The 19,047-nt window shown below is 36.0% G+C and overlaps 1 protein-coding gene and 1 pseudogene across 1 annotated transcript in view; both read left to right on the top strand.

Moving 5' to 3' along the window:
* LOC102987918 (serine/threonine-protein phosphatase PP1-gamma catalytic subunit B-like) overlaps window positions 1–2,652 on the top strand; it is a 3,511-nt pseudogene extending 859 nt beyond the window's left edge.
* Window positions 1–19,047, top strand: part of SLC26A7 (solute carrier family 26 member 7) — a 208,020-nt gene that overhangs the window by 157,127 nt on the left and 31,846 nt on the right. The window contains exons 13-14 of the mRNA XM_024115908.3: window positions 3,783–3,920; window positions 8,878–8,926. Of these exons, the coding sequence (XP_023971676.1) occupies window positions 3,783–3,920; window positions 8,878–8,926 (187 nt within the window). The remainder of the gene's footprint in view (window positions 1–3,782; window positions 3,921–8,877; window positions 8,927–19,047) is intronic.

The raw sequence follows: 19,047 nt of genomic DNA, 5'->3' as shown, positions 1-19,047 counted from the left end.
TGCTCCGCAACGGGAGAGGTCACAACAGTGAGAAGCCCGTGTACCGAAAAAAAAAAAAAAAAACTAAGAGGGAAAACACTAAGATAGATTAAGATTTGAATATGAACTCTTAGGTGGAATTTTTGGCTAACTTCAAGAGTAGTGGTGATCTGTCACTCCCCCCTTCTGTTTATGCACACTCCCACCCCTTCTTCACATGAAACACTCATTCTCAATTTGGAAGACCTCTCCGCACTCAGTGAATTCAACTCTATTGAGAATTTCTTTTCTTGCCCCATTTGAGTCTCTGTTCCTTAATAAATACCTATCTTTAAAAAGTATGTTATCTTAAAGCATATTGACACAAACATATGGTGTGATTAGTGAGTCAATTTAAGATGTGGGTCTTTGCCATAACTAAACCCGACAGGCCAAATAATTGTGTTATTTTTGGCTTATAAGAGGTTTCCTCTTGATTAAAAGTTAATTTGGTAACTTAAGCGTTTTTGTTTTCTTGAATTGTTTATTTGTAGCAAATCTTCTCACTTTCTAGAGTTTAAACAGTTGTGTAGCTATAGAAACTTTTTGACATTATCTAGCTTAAAAATTTACCTACGTTAGCTCTAGTGGTTCCAGTGGGTAGAGAAGGAGGAAACGGAGATACTGCCACCGCTGTCACCACCATGTCTGTGCTGGTGGTGTGGGAAAGGAGGCGTGTATCCCAAGGCGCGAGCCGTAGTTGTTGCCGCTGCGGGAGGGTCGGCGGTGGGAACCTAATGGAAGATATAAACTGAACATCGACAGTATCATCCAATGGCTGCTGGAAGTGAGAGGGTCCAAGCCTGGTAAGAATGCCCAGCTACAGGAGAACGAAATCAGAGGACTTTGCTTAAAGTTCGGAGAGATCTTCCAAAGTCATCCTATCCTACTAGAACTTGAAGCACCACTCAAAATATGTGGTGATATCCATGGGCAATACTATGATTTGCTTCGACTTTTTGAGTATGGTGTTTTCCCACCAGAAAGCAATTACCTGTTTCTTGGGGACTATGTGGACAGGGGATAACAGTCATTGGAGACTATCTGCCTCTTATTGCCTTACAAAACCAAATACCCGAGAATTTTTTTCTTCTCAGAGGAAATCACGAATGTGCCAGCATCAATAGAATTTATGGATTTTATGATGAATGTAAAAGAAGATACAACATTAAACTATGGAAAACTTTCACAGACTGCTTTAACTGTTTACCGATAGCAGCCTTCATGGATGAGAAAATATTCTGCTGTCATGGAGGTTTATCACCAGGATCTTCAGTCTATGGAGCAGATTCAGTGAATTATTCGACCAATTGATGTACCAGATCAAGGTCTTCTTTGTGATCTTTTGTGGTCTGACCCTGATAAAGATGTCTTAGGCTGAGCTGAAAATGACAGAGGCATGTCCTTCACGTTTGGTGCAGAAGTGGTTGCAAAATTTCTCCATAAGTATGATTTGGATCTTATATGTAGAGCCTATCAGGTGGTTGAAGATGGATATAAATTTTTTGCAAAGAGACAATTGGTCACTGTGTTTTCTGCACCCAATTGTTGTGGAGGGTTTGACAATGCAGGTGCCATGATTTGTGTGGATGAAACACTAATGTGTTCTTTTCAGATTTTAAAGACTGCAGAGAAAAAGAAACCAAATACCGTGAGACCCATAACACCTCCAAGGGGTATGATCACAAAGCAAGCAAAGAAATAGATGTCATTTTGACACTGCCTACTTGAGACTTGTAACATATACTATATATCCTTCATTTTTAAAACTGAAATGTATATTGGTCAGCTTGCTCAAATAGTGTTTATGGGCCTCCCCCCTTCCATTTTTGACTTAATGAATGGTATTTTCTGGTTATAACAGCAAATGAAAGACTCTCCACTCCCAAGGAAAAAATGTTTTGTTTTGTTTTGTTCTCTGTTCCTTTTTCAAACAACTTTAGTGATGGTGCTAAAGCTATACAGCTCAGGACAGTTTATCCTGTGTAAGGGGTGAGTGTATAGTTGATCTTATTTTTAAAATTCAGTACAGCCCATGAATAATGTAAATGCTCATTTTCTTTAGGATATAGAGACCTAGTGTGCTCAATCTGTATGTTATTGTCATCAAATGCATACTGTTGGATACAAAACACTGTGAACTTTTTTGTTTGTTTGTTTCAAAGGAATTGCTTGTTTTTCTCTCATTGTCTTGTCATGTACAAACTAGTTTTTATAGCTATCAAATTAGGAGTAACTTTCAACCTTACTGGCATCACTGGTATATATATTTAATTAAAGCACACTTTCCCCTGTGGCATACTTAAAATGACAATTAAAATCATTATTTTAAAGTTTGTGACTCTTTCCTAAAGCCAAAGTTTCTGTTGCAATGTATATTGACACTCCCCTAAGTACAAGATGGCATGGTTGTGTACCCCTGCTGCCTTCATGGGGATTCAAAAACAGGTTTTTTGAGTTTGAATAGCAATTAGTAACATAATGCTGTTTAAGCTATTGATTAAAGTTAATAACATTTTGTATGATTTCCATATAGTCTTTTCATTAAGTAATCTTTTTACAGTTATATCAGGCTTGAACCCATCCATTCAGAAAGCTTCAAATTATAGAAATAATACTGTTCTATATGAGTGACTGATTATGCTTTCTTTGGCCTACATTCTTTATTCTGTGGTGAAATTGAGGCTTATAAGTCAAAACAAAGGAACTAACTTACTATCCACCAGTTTATACAGAACTCACAGTACCTATGACTTTTTAAAAACTAAGATCTGTTTAAAAGAAATCTGTTTCAGCAGCTGACCATGTACAATACCATGTGGTAAAAATGAATTCAGACTTATTAAATGATGAACTTGTTTAAAAAAATTACCTACTTTAAAAAACAAGGAAGCTAAGAGACATTAAACTAATTGTCCAAATTCACATATCTGATATTTTCTTTTATCTTTTGATCTCTGCCTGTATGTGTCTCCTCCTCTATGTGAGTACTAAAGTGTGAAGGAATATTGCTTTATTTAGTTGGTAAGGAGTTATCATTTCATAGAACTTACCATCCTCTCAGTTTCTAAGACAGACCCCTGCCCCAAAGGTCATGGAGAAGACAGTATTGCCAGGAAGACCTGGGCAAATGGCCAAAGCAGACACCTTTTGTATTGAAATTTTTCCTTCCCCATTTCCTCATGTCTTGCCTACATCCTAAATCCAATATAATCTAGGCCTGCCCAAAGTGAAATTACCTTCCTAATAATACCTCTTGGTTTCTTTCTCTCAATTAGAACTATCAGTCACTTGTAAGGTTATAGTCCAGCCTAAGGAAGACTATGTCATTATGAGGTAAATGACTGACAGTGACCCTTTAGGACATATTTTCATTTTTAAAAATACTGATGGCTAGGTAAAGGAATTTTAAATTTCTAGACTGAGTGGAAGAGGTACTTTTAGGAGGATAAGTCTTCATGATACTCTTTGGATAGTCTAGGCTGTTGTCTCCCCAAAACCCAATTAGTAGGAATAAGGGCCATTTTTCTGAAAAGCTGCAGACTTATCTCATGGTTACTAAAGTTTCTTAATAAAGAGGAAGTACATATTTTCCTTGAGAAGTATGATAGTATATTAAATTCTCCAAAGAAATTTTAATGAAAACATCAGCCAGGAGATTGCTTTCATAAATGAGTGGCATTTGGACTTGTAGGATTTCAATTCATTGTAGGATTTATTTCATTCAGAACTCTGAATCTATTCCTTTTTTTTTCTTGTAAAAGGAAACCCTGCAGCAGGTGAAAATTATCTCAATAAACAACCCACTTGTTTTTCTGAATGTAAAGAAGTTTCATACTGATCTAATGAACATAATCCAAAAAGAAAATGCCAGCAACCAGCCACTTGATGAAATCAGCAAGGTAGGGTCAACTCTTTCATGATTACAATATAATGCTACAGATAACCTTATATCATGATGCCCCAAAAACGTTATCATGTAAATATAATACATTATAAAAGTGTTTAGAGACCTCTTCCCTCACAAAACCTTATATTGTATTATACTTTTTATTTGGCTCTTGTAGTTAGCTTTTAGGTAATCGCTTTTGTTCATTCATTTGTTCAGTTGTTCACTTACTCATTAATTCAGCATATATCTAATGGACCTGTGTACTAAGTGCTATAACCCTGAGAAGACAAATCACTTAAATCAAAGGATCTTTTTACCAAGAGAAAGAAGAGTTAGATCTACCTCTAAAAGAGAATATGGTAAATGACTCAGAGAAGTATAAACTGTTGCCATCATTATAACATTATTTTAAAATGCCATCATTCTTTATCTCCATAAATTATCTCAATTTACCCAGATAGCAAATCAAATGTGCATCAGGATGAGTTCATGTGAATGAGCTATCTGTAATCATTTGAGTCCTTAAGCTCTCTGCAATGTTAAGAGCATGGACTTTGGATCTAAGCTGCCTGGGTGAGCCAATTAGGAAAGGTGGGACCCTAACCAAGTTATTTAATCTTTTCTGTTTCAGTTTCCTAATCAGTAGTAGAGATGATTAAATGAGTTAATATACACAAATAAATTAGAATAGTGCCTGGCCTACTCAATACTATAAAATCTTAACTAGTATTATTAGTTTGATTGAGTGCAAATAATGCCCTCTCAACGAAGCATTTCTTGACTATTTTGGATAACAAAGATCTCTTTTTTCTCTTGTATCCTTGAGCATATACTATCTCCCAGTCAGTCAGATGCATAGGAGACCTTGGCCCTTCTACTCTGTGTCTCAGGAGCTAATTCCACATTCCTGTCTCTGCAGCTTCATGCTTCTGCCTCTGGGCCTCATAGTGATCCACACAACAGAGGTCCTAAATACAAGATCAGATATGAAATTTGCTGGGCACAGTTCAAAATGAAAATGTGAAGTTCCTTGTTCAACAATTGTTAGGAATTTCAAAATGGTGACAACAGAGCATTAAGCCAAATGAGAGACCCTTCTAAGCATGGGATCCTGTGTGACTGCACAGGGCTCAAGCCCATGAAGCTGGCCCTGTCTATATATCTCCAGACATTCTTTACCTCTCACCGTGATCTTTAGGATGTCACTTTCACTGGAATATTAGGAACTACCACCTGTGATTTTGGGGTGAGAAGAATTTGCTCTTACGCCAAAGGGGGAGATATATTCCTAATTGTTCAGGTTATATATTAGGCCTATTTTTAATCACAAAGCCATTCTATACCTTACAGAGTGTTAAGCTGTATTATGAGAGAGGTAGGTTCTTGTGGCTGATGTTAAGCTCATAACCACCATGCGTAACAGTATTGTGGGAAAATCTGTCTAGAGTGTCAAATAACCTAATTAACCCACAAGAAGTTGTGGTCTTATTTTACCAAAATTTAAATTTACTTATTGAAATAATATACTAGTTTGTGGGCTTTATCATTTCTAGTAGAGTACCTGACATGAGGATTCTTATAACAAATTATTTATCGATAGTCAATAGTGTTTTCCTTAGAATATTTTCCTGCAAGATTAAGGTTGCTCCAACTTGTTTTCAGAAATTGCAAATTGGCATGTGTTTACCTTGTAGTATACCTTAGAAACAAATCTCATTAACACAGTCTTCTGTGAGAAGGTTCTACATATATGATTTTACCTACTTGGGACTTCAGAAAATTGAGTCTAAAAATCAAATAGAGTTTATTGAATCTAGGTTATTGCTATGTAATGGCACCCAAAAGGATTCTCTAACTCAGAACTTTATGATGGTGAGAAATAATTTGTTGAAACTGAGCTCTACTCTAATGATAATAAAGCAAATATTGTATGTATAATTGTATATTATGAATTTTAAAGGACACACCAAGGATTCAGATGGCACTCTGGAATTCCTCCTCTCAGAGGAACCTGGAGTAAACCTTTATTCAGAATGGTTAAAAGGGTAGTCTTGAGCATGGATGCTCTTTTGGGCATCTCATATTGTCCTTGTCACATACTGTCTGCCTAGGATATCTACTTATTTTAAGGACTATGCACTTATTGTAAGTTCAGTTTTGGAGTAACAAGTCTGCATCAATTAATCTCTGCTGCAGCTTTGCCTCCCTTTATCAGGCTGAACATAGCAGTCTATAGTTGTGCCTTGAACTGGAGTGCTCTGCCAGGGACTTGATCTTCTCTTCTCTGACAGCTGCATTTTCAACAGATAGTAGTGATGGAAGGCATTTAAAACATTCCAGAGCAGGAAGATTTACATCCTATTCAAAACATAAACTAAAAAAGGATCCCCTGTTAGGTTATGTAACAATATACTTCTATATCATTATACTGTTATACTTCCTGTATATCACTATTAAATATCTCCCTGAATGCAGAAGCTTAGAAGGATCTCAGGTTGCTAGTGTTTGGTGGATTCATGCTCATTATTATATAGGCTACAGATATTCACTATAATATTATCACCATTTTGTGGTCTCACTTTGAAGAGAAGTTTCAATCTGCTGTTTACCTAAAATTTTCTTTTGCTCAGACAAGGTTTTTTTTTTAAAGTAGACTTTAGTTTGAGGAATAGTTTTAGATTTACAGAGGAAAATTGAGAAGTTAATACAGAGAGTTCCTATATACCCCACACCACACCCAGTTTCCTCTATTATTAACTTCTTGTATTAGTGTGACATATTTATTATAATCGATCAACCAATATGGGTATATTATCATTAACTAAAGTCCATGCTTTATTCAGATTTACTTAGTTTTACCTAATGTCCTTTTACTGCTCCAGAATTCCAACCAGGATATTACATTACATTTAGTTGTCCTGTCTCCTTAGGTTCTCTTGGCTGTGATAGTTTCTTAGACTTTCCCTTTTTTGATGGACTTGACAGTTTTGAGAAGTACCAGTCAGATATTTTGTAGAATGCCCCTCTGGTGGAATTATCTCTTATTTTTCTCATGGTAGGACTGGAGATATGGGTTTTCAGGAGGAGAACTATAGAGGTGAAGTGCCATTTTCATCACATTGTTTCAAGGGTACATAATATAAACATGATTTATCACTGTTGATGTTGACCTTGATCACCTGGATGAGATAGTATTTGTCAGGTTTCTTCACTGTAAAGTTACTTTTTTCCCCTTTCCATGCTGTAGTCCTTGAAAGCAAGTCACTATGTGCAGCCTGTACTTAAGGAGTGTGGAGTCATTCTCCACCTTCTCGAGGGTGGAGTATCTGATTTAAAATTCTTCTGCAGGAGAGATTTTAGACAAGGTATCTTAAGAGGAGGGAAAGGAAGCACATTTGTTGACTGTATCTCAAGGGCAAGTCCCTTTAAATGGGCTATCTAACTTAATTGTCATCAGCCCCATGATGTAACTGACTTTACCTGAATGTTACAAAAAAGGAAGGTTGAGACTTAGAAATGTAAAATAACCTGGTGAAAATTATTGGATAACTGTCAGAATCAGACTTAAACATATAAGTTGAACCACTGGGATTAAGAAGGGAAATAGATGTTTTGTGGTCACTCTCTAAGATGAAATCTGATTTCATGCGAAAAGCAATATAATGTAGAAGTTTGAAGCATGAGGTGCAGAATGGAAAGACATGAGCTCAGGTTTTAACTCAGTTCTTACTAGCTTTGTGACTTTGGTCAAATTATTTAACCACTTCAATCTTTAGAAGTCTTCCAAATTCAGAAATTTTCCAACTTTCAGATGAAAAATGAGATCAGTAACTTCATAGGATTATTCTGAGGATTAAATGATTAATGTAAAGTTCTTGGTATATAGTAAGTACTCAAGAAATAACAATTGCTATCATCATTAACAGTAATAACAATAACACATTTTTGAGAAGTACATAGCATGTTATAATTTTAGAGGCATCAATTATTTTTAATTTCAAAGAAGTTTAATTGTAGGATATAGAGTCGTTTTCATTCTCCAGCATTTCCATAAATCAGGACATTTTCATGGAGCTTCAGATGAACAGCTAACTTAAAAAAAATTGTTTTTATTGGAGTATGGTTGATTTACAATATTGTGTTAGTTTCAGGTTACAACAAAGTGATTCAGTTATACAAACATATGTAACTTTTTTTTCAGATTATTTTCACTTACAGGTTATTACAAAATATTGAGTACAGTTCCCTGTGCTACACAGTAGGTCCTTGTTCATTATATACTTCATATATAGTAGTGTGTATATGTTAATCCCCAAATCCTAATTTATCCTTCCCCCACGCTTTCCCCATTGGTAACCATACACTTGTTTTCTATGTCTATGAGTCTGTTTCTGTTTTGTAAATAAGTTCATTTGTATCATTATTTTTTAGATTCCACATATAAGTGATATCATATGATATTTATCTCTGTCTGGCTTACTTCACATTACTCAGCCATAAAAAAGAATAAAATAATGCCATTTGCAGCAACATGGATGGACCTAGACTTTATCATATTAACCGAACAGCTAACTTTTGTATAATATGAAATATATGGTTGACGGTCTCTCTTTGAGAGTGCTGTGTTAATGAAGTTAATTTCTGATTGGATACGCTACAATGAAAAACACGTACAAATGTTCAATTCCTGATCAAATATCAAAACAAACTTAATCTTGCAGAAAACGTTCTAAAGAAGATAGTCTGACTTGATAATTTAAATTATCTACTGAGCTAACATAAACTTAGAACTAATTATTTTATTCTTTTAGTTTGTTGTATTTATCATTATGAAAAAAAAGCTAGGAAAAATAATTATTGGATACGAGTTTTCTTTGTTATTTATGGAGAAAAGAATGATGTTCTTTTTCAGGGACAGAAATGAATTTTTATAATGTTATTCTTCTTTATATTTGTTTTCATTTCAGTGTGAACAAAACACATTGCTCAATTCTCTATCCAATGGCATTTGCAATGGTGAGTTAGCTTAAAAAAAAACTAAGTGTTCTGACTTGAATATAGACCAGAGAATGAAATCTTCTCCCCTTCTTCTCCCTCTCTGCCTCCTACTTCTGTCCTCCCTCTCTCCTCCTGATCTACATCCTCCCTCCCCTCTCCACCTTCTCTTCTTCCCTCCTCCCATTCTCTCCTCCTCCGTCTCCCTCCTCTTTGCCTACTCCATCCTCCTCTTTTTTTTCTCTCTTCCTCCTTCTTCTCTTTTCTCTCTCTTATTCTGTCCTCCCCCTTCCTCCTTCTTTTCTTCTTCTTCCCTCTCATCCTCCTAATCTTTTAGAAGTGAATTTAAGATGTATAAACCTACAAAGGATGAAGGTGTAAAACTTTATTATGAGGCATTAAGAATACCTGAAACACAAATTAATGGTATTTTTTTGTAAAAATGGAAGGAAATACAATGTCCACTGATCAGAATGTACAATATTGAAAAGATGTCAGTGCTCGAATTTATTTATAGATATAAATTGAATCACAGTTAAAATTCCGATAGGACATTTTAATGGCAATTGACAAGCTCATTCTAAATTTTGTACAAAAACTCAAATGGCCAAGAATAGGCACAACTGTTGAAATACATGAACAAGCGGGAGAGCATGTTTTCTTATGTATGTATAGATGTATTATAAAGCCCTAATTATCAGTGCAGTGTGGTACTGGTTCAGAGATAAGTGAACAGATCAATTGGACAGAGTAGAGAGCACAGAAGTGAGGAAAAAAAAATCTCACATATATTGGTGTTTTATTTGTGACAAATGTGGCACTGCAGAGCAGTGAGTAAAAGACAGTCTTGTTAATATACAATGATGAGCCAATCATGTATCCATAATGAATGAAATTAGAACTTTATCTCCTACCATACCCCAAATCAGTACCAACTGGATCAAAGTCCTAGGAGTGGTAGACAAATTATAAATTTAGAAGAGAATATAGGAGAATATATATAAGAAATGTTAAATATTATCATTAAAATTATCTAGATTATTATCAAGAGCTTTTGTTTACCAAAAGCCATCATATAAAGCATAAAAAGATAAGCCAGAGTAAAAGGAGACAGGTGTAACAAATAAAATGGAGAAAGAATTGCACTCCCCAGCATATCAAGGAGTAAAAATGGCAGATGGCCTGTTAGGAAAATGGGCAAGAGACATGAACAAGCGTTTCACAAAATGAGACATTTTCAAATATACCAATAAACATATGAGAATATGCTTAAATTCGCTATTGTTATTTATAATAATTATTGAGGAAATGTATATTAAATTCATAATAAATAACACTATATATATTTATATATATATATAACTGATATTTTAAAAAGTCTGACAATATCAAGTATTGGTGAGGATGTACAGCAACAAAAAGTTTCTTGCGGTGCTAGTGGGAGTGTAAACTGTTACAACCACCTTGGAAAACAGTTTGGCAATATCATATAAAGTTGAAGATACCATACCTTATGACCAGCAATTCCACTCCCAGTTATACATTCTAGCAAGTTACGTAAACAAGAATGTTCACACAGTATTGTTTGTAACTACACAAATCTGGAAACAGCTCATATTAAAAAAAAAATTATCAGGTATATATAACTATGGAATATTTGTACATTTGAATTTTTATTTGATATATTTATTATACTATATACATATACAATAATGAAAACTAGATGAGTCTTATAAACATAATTGGGCAAAAATAAAAAGATGAAAGAAAACATTAAACTCAAATCCATTATATAAACTTAAAAAAAAAAACAGGAAAAGCTGACATTGATTTTTGTTCTTCTAAAGACAATAAAAAAGGAATCTCTTAATATTTGTACCTGGAAACATATACAAGATTGTACATAATAGCTTTGTTTATAATTCTCCCAAATGCAGAAACAACTAAAATATTTATTAACAGCACAGTGGCTAAAGAACATATGGAATGTTTATATAAATACATATTATAATAAATACATATTATAATATCTATTATATTAATGTATGTAAAGTATTCTAAATAAATGTATAACATAGAGAATAGAATAAAATAAATATCATATAAATATATGAATTAATTGCATGACCCACATCAACATGGATGCAGCTCAGATGTTAGCTTCTCTGGTCTCTTCTGACTTCTTGTAGCAAATTTACTTTCTCCTACATTGTGCTTTCAAAGGACGCTTGTATAATACTGGTATTGTACTTATTTAATGATCATTTCTTAAGGGTCTCACTTTTCTGCTAATCCGGAAACTTTTTAAGGGCATTCTCATCTCTGCATCACTAGATCAGGCTCACTTTGCACAGAGCAGTAGCTGATGGACATGGTCACCTTTGTTGTGTCCTTGTGAAATTTTGTCACCCAGTGGCCCTTTTATAGTAGCCAGGACTGGTTGACCAGAATATTTTTCTGGTATTTTCCTTCTCTCCCCTCTTCTGACACTCCAAAGTATCCTAGGTTCTCCCATCTCTCACTCTTGTTCAGGGGCAACCTCCTGTTCTCACTTCCCTGTGCTTTAAATCCTCAGGTTTCATTTACTGCTCATGTTCTTGGTTTCCTCTCTCAACTTAACTAGTAAAACCTATAACTCTTGGTTTTATTGCCTTTACATTTTCACTTCTGTGACTCTAATTCTGTCCTTGACCATATTCAAAACAAATTAGTATGACTTTCATATTGTTTTTTCAGCTATGAGACAGTCTTGGTCTTACTCCATGGATAGAAAATACCCAGTTTCCCATGCTTACATCAGATAGAATTAATTAATCAAGGCACTTCGTCCTATGAGCCAAAGTAACCTGAGAATCTTCTAAACAGGCAGTTGCAAGAAGCTGCTAAAAATGGTTGGTGTTGACACACAAGCTGAGATGTAGTTGCCATCCCAGCTTTATTCTATTCTGTGATGTAATGATACATTAATCTTAAATCATCTTTTTAAAAAAGGCTTCTGGGCTTCCCTGGTGGCGCAGTGGTTGCGCGTCCGCCTGCCGATGCAGGGGAACCGGGTTCGCGCCCCGGTCTGGGAGGATCCCACATGCCGCGGAGCGGCTGGGCCCGTGAGCCATGGCCGCTGGGCCTGCGCGTCCGGAGCCTGTGCTCCGCAACGGGAGAGGCCATAACAGAGGGAGGCCCGCATACCACAAAAAAAATAAAAATAAAAAAGGCTTCTTATGCATTAGAGATTATAAAGGTTCCCTTCTGAGGATCAAGTGCCCACTCCTCATCTTGACACCTAAAACACTTCCTTATTTTCTCAAACTGATTTCCCTTTTACTACACATTAGACAATTTCTCTATCCCAATCAGATGAATCAGTTCATGGCCCCTACATCTAATTTTATTGTCGCTGGATCTGATCCTTTATTTATATTCTCCCTTCTAGAACAATATACTTTTTTGCCAATCCAAATACTATACTTTCTTCAAGGTTTAATAGAGAAGTAAAGTAAATTGAAGGGACATACTCTTTGGCAATCTCAGGTAGACAAAGAAGTCAGCAAGATCCACAGAGGGGAATATACAGTCAAGTGCAGCCTGGAATTCAGTGTCTTCAGCTGTAAGATGGAAATCATAGTTACATGGAGAGACTACCACATACCTCACTCAGTCACATATCACCTTACATGATTATAAAGTTGTTTCATTCATGCATATTTTCCTCCTAACAAGATTTTTAAGGGAAGAAATGTATTTTAAATTTCCATTGCATTATCCTTCATTGTCCAATGAACACTAGGTCAGTAAATGAAAATTACAATGCTAATATTTGTATAGCACTTCCAAGTTTTCAAAGGACATTCTTCTGAATAACTGAAATAGTTAATTGGTAACTATACTTCTATTTTCAAATAGGTAATAGGATACTCTTCATTTTACTGATGAAAATGTTGAGGACATAGATAACTAACTTGCTCAGGATTGTGCACTTGGTTAGGGACAGAGGAGGAACTCAAGTCCCTGTCGAAGACAGACATGTGTACAGGAAAGGGTGCTTAAAGCTGGGATTTGAGAGTTCTGAGCCAGATGCAGTCTGCAGAAATACAACCAAGAAGGGTGTGTTGGTGCTAATACAGGGAAAAGGAGGTAACAGACAGTTCCATCTTCCTCTGCTTTGGGTGAAAGCTTGTGAAAATGGAGATAGAGGATGGACTTAAAAGAGATTTCAGTATGTAATTAACGTAACCAGCACTATTTGGGTGCTGGGGGAAGAGAGAGGACAATACAAATGATGATTTGAAGCTTTGAAACGCTCAAACTGGGATAAATAACAGGAAATCCAGGAGGGTAGGTAAAAGGAAAGGGAAGTTTATTTTAAGAGATGGTGAATTTAAGATACTGGGAGACCATCAGGAGACATCCATGAGTTTTAGGGAACACTGAAGAGATCTGGAAGTACCTAAAGCAAAGGGAGATATTAGCTGGGAAAGGGAGTAGGAAAGAGGAAAGAGAATACAAAATACCCCTTCCCAACAATCTTTACAGAAGAGGAAGTTTGGATTGAATAATCAAAATAAGTAAATACATATAAACTAAGTAAACAATAAGATGGAAGTCATCATATTTCTCTGAATGAAAACAAAAATTGCACAAATGTGAACAAATCTTCCATTAACATGTTTAGTATGTTGTGTTCCAAAACACTTTCGTCACATTGTGCCATGACCAAGAGGCACTCTGTCAATGTCTCTCTTAGCATGGTGATTTTTCAGGTTCATCTCCACCACCTTCTTTTTTTTTTTTTTTTTAACATCTTTATTGGTGTATAATTGCTTTACAATGGTGTGTTAGCTTCTGTTTTACAAGAAATTGAATCACCTATACATATACGTATATCCCCATATGTAGTCCTTCTTTTGTCTACCTCTGACCTTCCATATCCCACCCCTCTAGGTGGTCACAAAGCACCCAGCTGATCTTCCTGTGTTATGCGGCTGCTTCCCACTAGCTATCTATTTTATATGTGGTAGTATATATATAAGTCCATGACACTCTCTCACTTTATCCCAGCTTACCTTTCCCCCTCCCTGTGTCCTCAAGTCCATTCTCTATGTCTGTGTCGTTATTCCAGTCCTGCCCCTAAGTTCATCAGAACATTTTTTTTTCAGATTCCATATATATGTGTTAGCACGCCATATTTATTTTTCTCTTTCTGACTTACTTCACTCTGTATGACATTCTCTATGTCCATCCACCTCACTATAAATAACTCAATTTAGTTTCTTTTTACAGTTGAGTAATATTCCATTGTATATATGTGCCACATCTTTATCCATTCATCAGTCAGTGGACTCTTAGGTTGCTTCCATGTCCTGGCTATTGTAAATAGTGCTGCAATTTTTTTTTTTTTTTTAACATCTTTATTGGTGTATAATTGCTTTACAATGGTGTGTTAGCTTCTGTTTTACAAGAAATTGAATCACCTATACATATACGTATATCCCCATATGTAGTCCTTCTTTTGTCTACCTCTGACCTTCCATATCCCACCCCTCTAGGTGGTCACAAAGCACCCAGCTGATCTTCCTGTGTTATGCGGCTGCTTCCCACTAGCTATCTATTTTATATGTGGTAGTATATATATAAGTCCATGACACTCTCTCACTTTATCCCAGCTTACCTTTCCCCCTCCCTGTGTCCTCAAGTCCATTCTCTATGTCTGTGTCGTTATTCCAGTCCTGCCCCTAAGTTCATCAGAACATTTTTTTTTCAGATTCCATATATATGTGTTAGCACGCCATATTTATTTTTCTCTTTCTGACTTACTTCACTCTGTATGACATTCTCTATGTCCATCCACCTCACTATAAATAACTCAATTTAGTTTCTTTTTACAGTTGAGTAATATTCCATTGTATATATGTGCCACATCTTTATCCATTCATCAGTCAGTGGACTCTTAGGTTGCTTCCATGTCCTGGCTATTGTAAATAGTGCTGCAATGAACATTGTGGTACATGACTCTTTTTGAATTACGGTTTTCTCAGGGTATTTGCACAGTACTTGGAATGATGGGTTGAATGTTACTTCTATTTTTAGTTTTTTAAGGAGCCTCCATACAGTTTTCCATAGTGGCTGTATCAATTTACATGCCAACCAGCAGTGCAAGAGAGTTCCCTTTTCTCCACACCCTCTACAGCATTTATTGTTTGTAGAGTTTTTGATGATGGCCATTCTGACTGGTGTGAGGTGATACCTCATTGTAGTTTTGATTTGCATATCTCTAATGATTAGTGATGTTGAGCATCCTTTCATGTGTTTGTTGGCAATCTGTATATCTTCTTTGGAGAAATGTCTATTTAGGTCTTCTGCCCAATTTTGGATTGGGATGTTTGTTTTTTTGATATTGAGCTGCATCAGATGCTTGTAAATTTTGGAGATTAATCCTTTGTCAGTTGCTTCATTTGCAGATATTTTCTCCAATTCTGAGCATTGTCTTTTCATCTTGTTTATGGTTTCCTTTGCTGTGCAAAAGCATTTAAGTTTCATTAGGCCCCATTTGTTTATTTTTGTTCTTATATCCATTTCTCTAGGACGTGAGTCAAGAAGGATCTTGCTGTGATTTATGTCATAGAGTGTTCTGCCTATGTTTTCCTCTAAGAGTTTGATGGTGTCTGACCTTACATTTAAGTCTTTAATACATTTTGAGTTTATTTTTGTGTATGGTGTTAGGGAGTCTTCTAATATCATTCTTTTACACATAGCTGAAGTTTTCCCAGCATCACTTATTGAAGAGGCTGTCTTTTCTCCATTGGATATTCTTGCCTAATTTATCAAAGATAAGGGGACCATATGTGAGTGAGTTTATCTCTAGGCATTCTATCTTGTTCCATTGATCTATTTTTCTGTTTTTTGGCCAGTACCATACTGTCTTGATTACTGTAGACTTGCAGTAGAGTTTGCAGTCCGTGAGCCTGATTCCTCCAGCTCTGTTTTTCTTTCTTAAGATTGCTTTGGCTATTTGGGGTCTTTTCTGGTTCCATACAAATTTGGAAATTTTTTGTTCTAGTTCCGTGAAAAATGCCATTGGTAGTTTGATAGGGATGAGATTGAATCTGTAGATTACTTTGGGTAGTATAGTCATTTTCACAATGTTGATTCTTCCAACCCCAAAACATGGTATATCTCTCCAGCTGTTTGTATCATCTTTAATTTTTTCATCAGTGTTTTATAGTTTTCTGCATACAGGTCTTTTGTCTCCTTAAGTAGGTTTATTCCTAGGTGTTTTATTCTTTTTCTTGGAAGGGTAAATGGAGGTGTTTCCTTAATCTCCTTTTCTGATCTTTCATTGTTAATGTATTGGAATGTAAGAGATTTCTGTGCATTAATTTTGTATCCTGCTACTTTACCAAATTCATTGATTAGCTCTAGTAATTTTCTCGTATCATCTTTAGGATTCTCTATGTATAGTATCATGTCATCTGCAAACAGTGACAGCTTTAGTTCTTCTTTTCCGATTTGGATTCCTTTTATTTCTTTTACTTCTCTGATTGTTCTGGCTAAAACTTCCAAAACTATGTTTAATAACACTGGTGAGGGTGGGCAACCTTGTTTTGTTCCTGATCTTAGTGGAAATGGTTTTAGTTTTTCACCATTAAGAACCATTTTGGGTGTGGGATTGTCATATATGGCCTTTATTATGTTGAGGTAAGTTCTCTCTATACCTACATTCTGGAGCCATGGCTCACGGGCCCAGCCGCTCCGCGGCACGTGGGATCCTCCCAGACCGGGGCGCGAACCCGGCTCCCCCGCATCGGCAGGCGGACGCGCAACCACTGCGCCACCAGGGAAGCCCTGGAGGTTTTTTTTTTAATCATAAATGGGTGTTTGAATTTTGTCAAAAGCTTTTTCTGCATCTATTGAGATGATCATATGGTTTTTCTCCTTCAATTTGTTAATATGGTGTATCACATTGATTGATTTGCATTTATTGAAGAATCCTTGCATTCCTGTGATAAACCCCACATAATCATGGTGTATGATCCTATTAATGAGCTGTTGGATTCTGTTTGCTACTATTTTTTTGAGGAATTTTGCATCTGTGTTCATCAGTGATATTGGCCTGTAGTACTCTTTTTTTTTGTGAAACCTTTTTCTGGTTTTGGTAAGAGGGTGATGGTTGCCTCATAGAATAATTATGGGAGTATTCCTTCCTCTGCTCTACTTTGGAAGAGTTTGAGAAGGACAGGTGATAGCTCCTCCCTAAATGTTTGATAGAATTCACCTGTGAAGCCATCTGGTCCTTGGCTTTTGTTTGTTGGAAGATTTTAAATCACAGTCCCAATTTCCGTGCTTGTCTTTCATCTGTTTATATTTTTTTATTTTTTCCTGGTTAAGCCTCAGAAAGTTGTGCTTTTCTAAGAATTTGTCCATTTCTTCCAGGTTGTCCATTTTATTGGCATAGAGTTGCTTGTAGTAATCTTTCATGATGCTTTGTATTTCTTCAGTGTCAGTTGTTACTTCTCCTTTTTCATTTCTAATTCTATTGTTTTGAGTCTTCTATGATCCTTTGTATTTCTTCAGTGTCAGTTGTTACTTCTCCTTTTTCATTTCTAATTCTATTGTTTTGAGTCTTCTCCCTTTTTTCTTTATTTTTTAACATATTTATTGGAGTATAATTGGTGTACAATGGTGTGTTAATTTCTGCTTTATAACAAAGTGAATCAGCTATACATATACTTATACCTCCATATCTCTTTCCTCTTGCGTCTCCCTCCCTCCCACCTTCCCTATCCCACCCTTCTAGCTGGTCAGAAAGCACCGAGCTGATCTCCCTGTGCTATGTGACTGCTTCCCACTAGCTATCTATTTTACATTTGGTAGTGTATATATGTCCATATATACACTACAACTCTCTCAGTTTGTCCCAGCTTACCCTTCCCACTCCCCATGTCCTCAAGTCCATTCTCTAGTAGGTCTGCACCTTTATTCCCATCTTGTCCCTAGGTTCTTCAAGATCATTTTTTCTTTTTTTTGATTCAATATATATGTGTTAGCATATGGTGTTTGTTTATCTCTTTCTGACTTACTTCACTCTGTATGACAGACTCTAGGTCCATCCACCTCACTACAAATGACTCAATTTCATTTCTTTTTAGGGCTGAGTAATATTCTATTGTATATATGTGCCACATCTTCTTTATCCATTCATCTGTCGATGGACACGTAGGTTGTTTCCATGTCCTTGCTATTGTAAATAGAGCTGCAGTGAGCATTGTGGTACATGACTCTTTTTGAATTATGGTTTTCTCAGGGTATATGCCCAGTAGTGGAATTGCTGGGTTGTATGGGAGTTCTATTTTTGGTTTTTTAAGGAACCTCCATACTGTTCTCCATAGTGGCTCTATCTATTTACATTCTCACCAACAGTGTATGAAGGTTCCCTTTCCTCCACATCCTCTCCAGCATTTATTGTTTGTAGATATTTTGATGATGGCCATTCTGACTGGTATGAGATGATATCGCAATGTAGTTTTGATTTGCATTTCTCTAATGATTAATGATGTTGAGCATTCTTTCATGTCTTTGTTGGCAATCTGTATATCCTCTTTGGAGAAATGTCTATTTAGGTCTGCTGCCCATTTTTGTATTGGGTTTTTTGTTCTTTTGATATTGAGCTACATGAGCTGCTTGTAAATTTTGGAGATTAATCCTTTGTCAGTTGCTTCATTTGCAAATATTTTCTCCCATTCTGAAGGTTGTATTCTCATCTTGTTCATGTTTTCCATTGCTGTGCAAAAGCTTTTAAGTTTCATTAGGCTCCATTTGTTTATTTTTGTTTTTATTTCCATTCCTCTAGGAGGTGGGTCAAAAGGGATCTTGCTGTCATGTATGTCATAGAGTGTTCTGCATATGTTTTCCTCTAAGAGTTTGATCGTGTCTGGCCTTAAAGTTAGGTCTTTAATGCATTTTGAGTTTACTTTTGTGTATGGTTTTAGGGAGTGTTCTAATTTCATACTTTTACATGTACCTGTCCAGTTTTCCCAGCACCACTTATTGAAGAGGCTGTCTTTTCTCCACTGTATATTCTTGCTTCCTTTATCAAAGATAAGTGACCCATATGTGTGTGGGTTTACCTCTGGGCTTTCTATCCTGTT

This window comes from Physeter macrocephalus, chromosome 15 (genome assembly GCF_002837175.3).
Source record: "Physeter macrocephalus isolate SW-GA chromosome 15, ASM283717v5, whole genome shotgun sequence".
NCBI classification, from domain to species: Eukaryota; Metazoa; Chordata; class Mammalia; order Artiodactyla; family Physeteridae; genus Physeter; species Physeter macrocephalus.
This window is presented reverse-complemented; position numbering and strand designations above follow the sequence as displayed.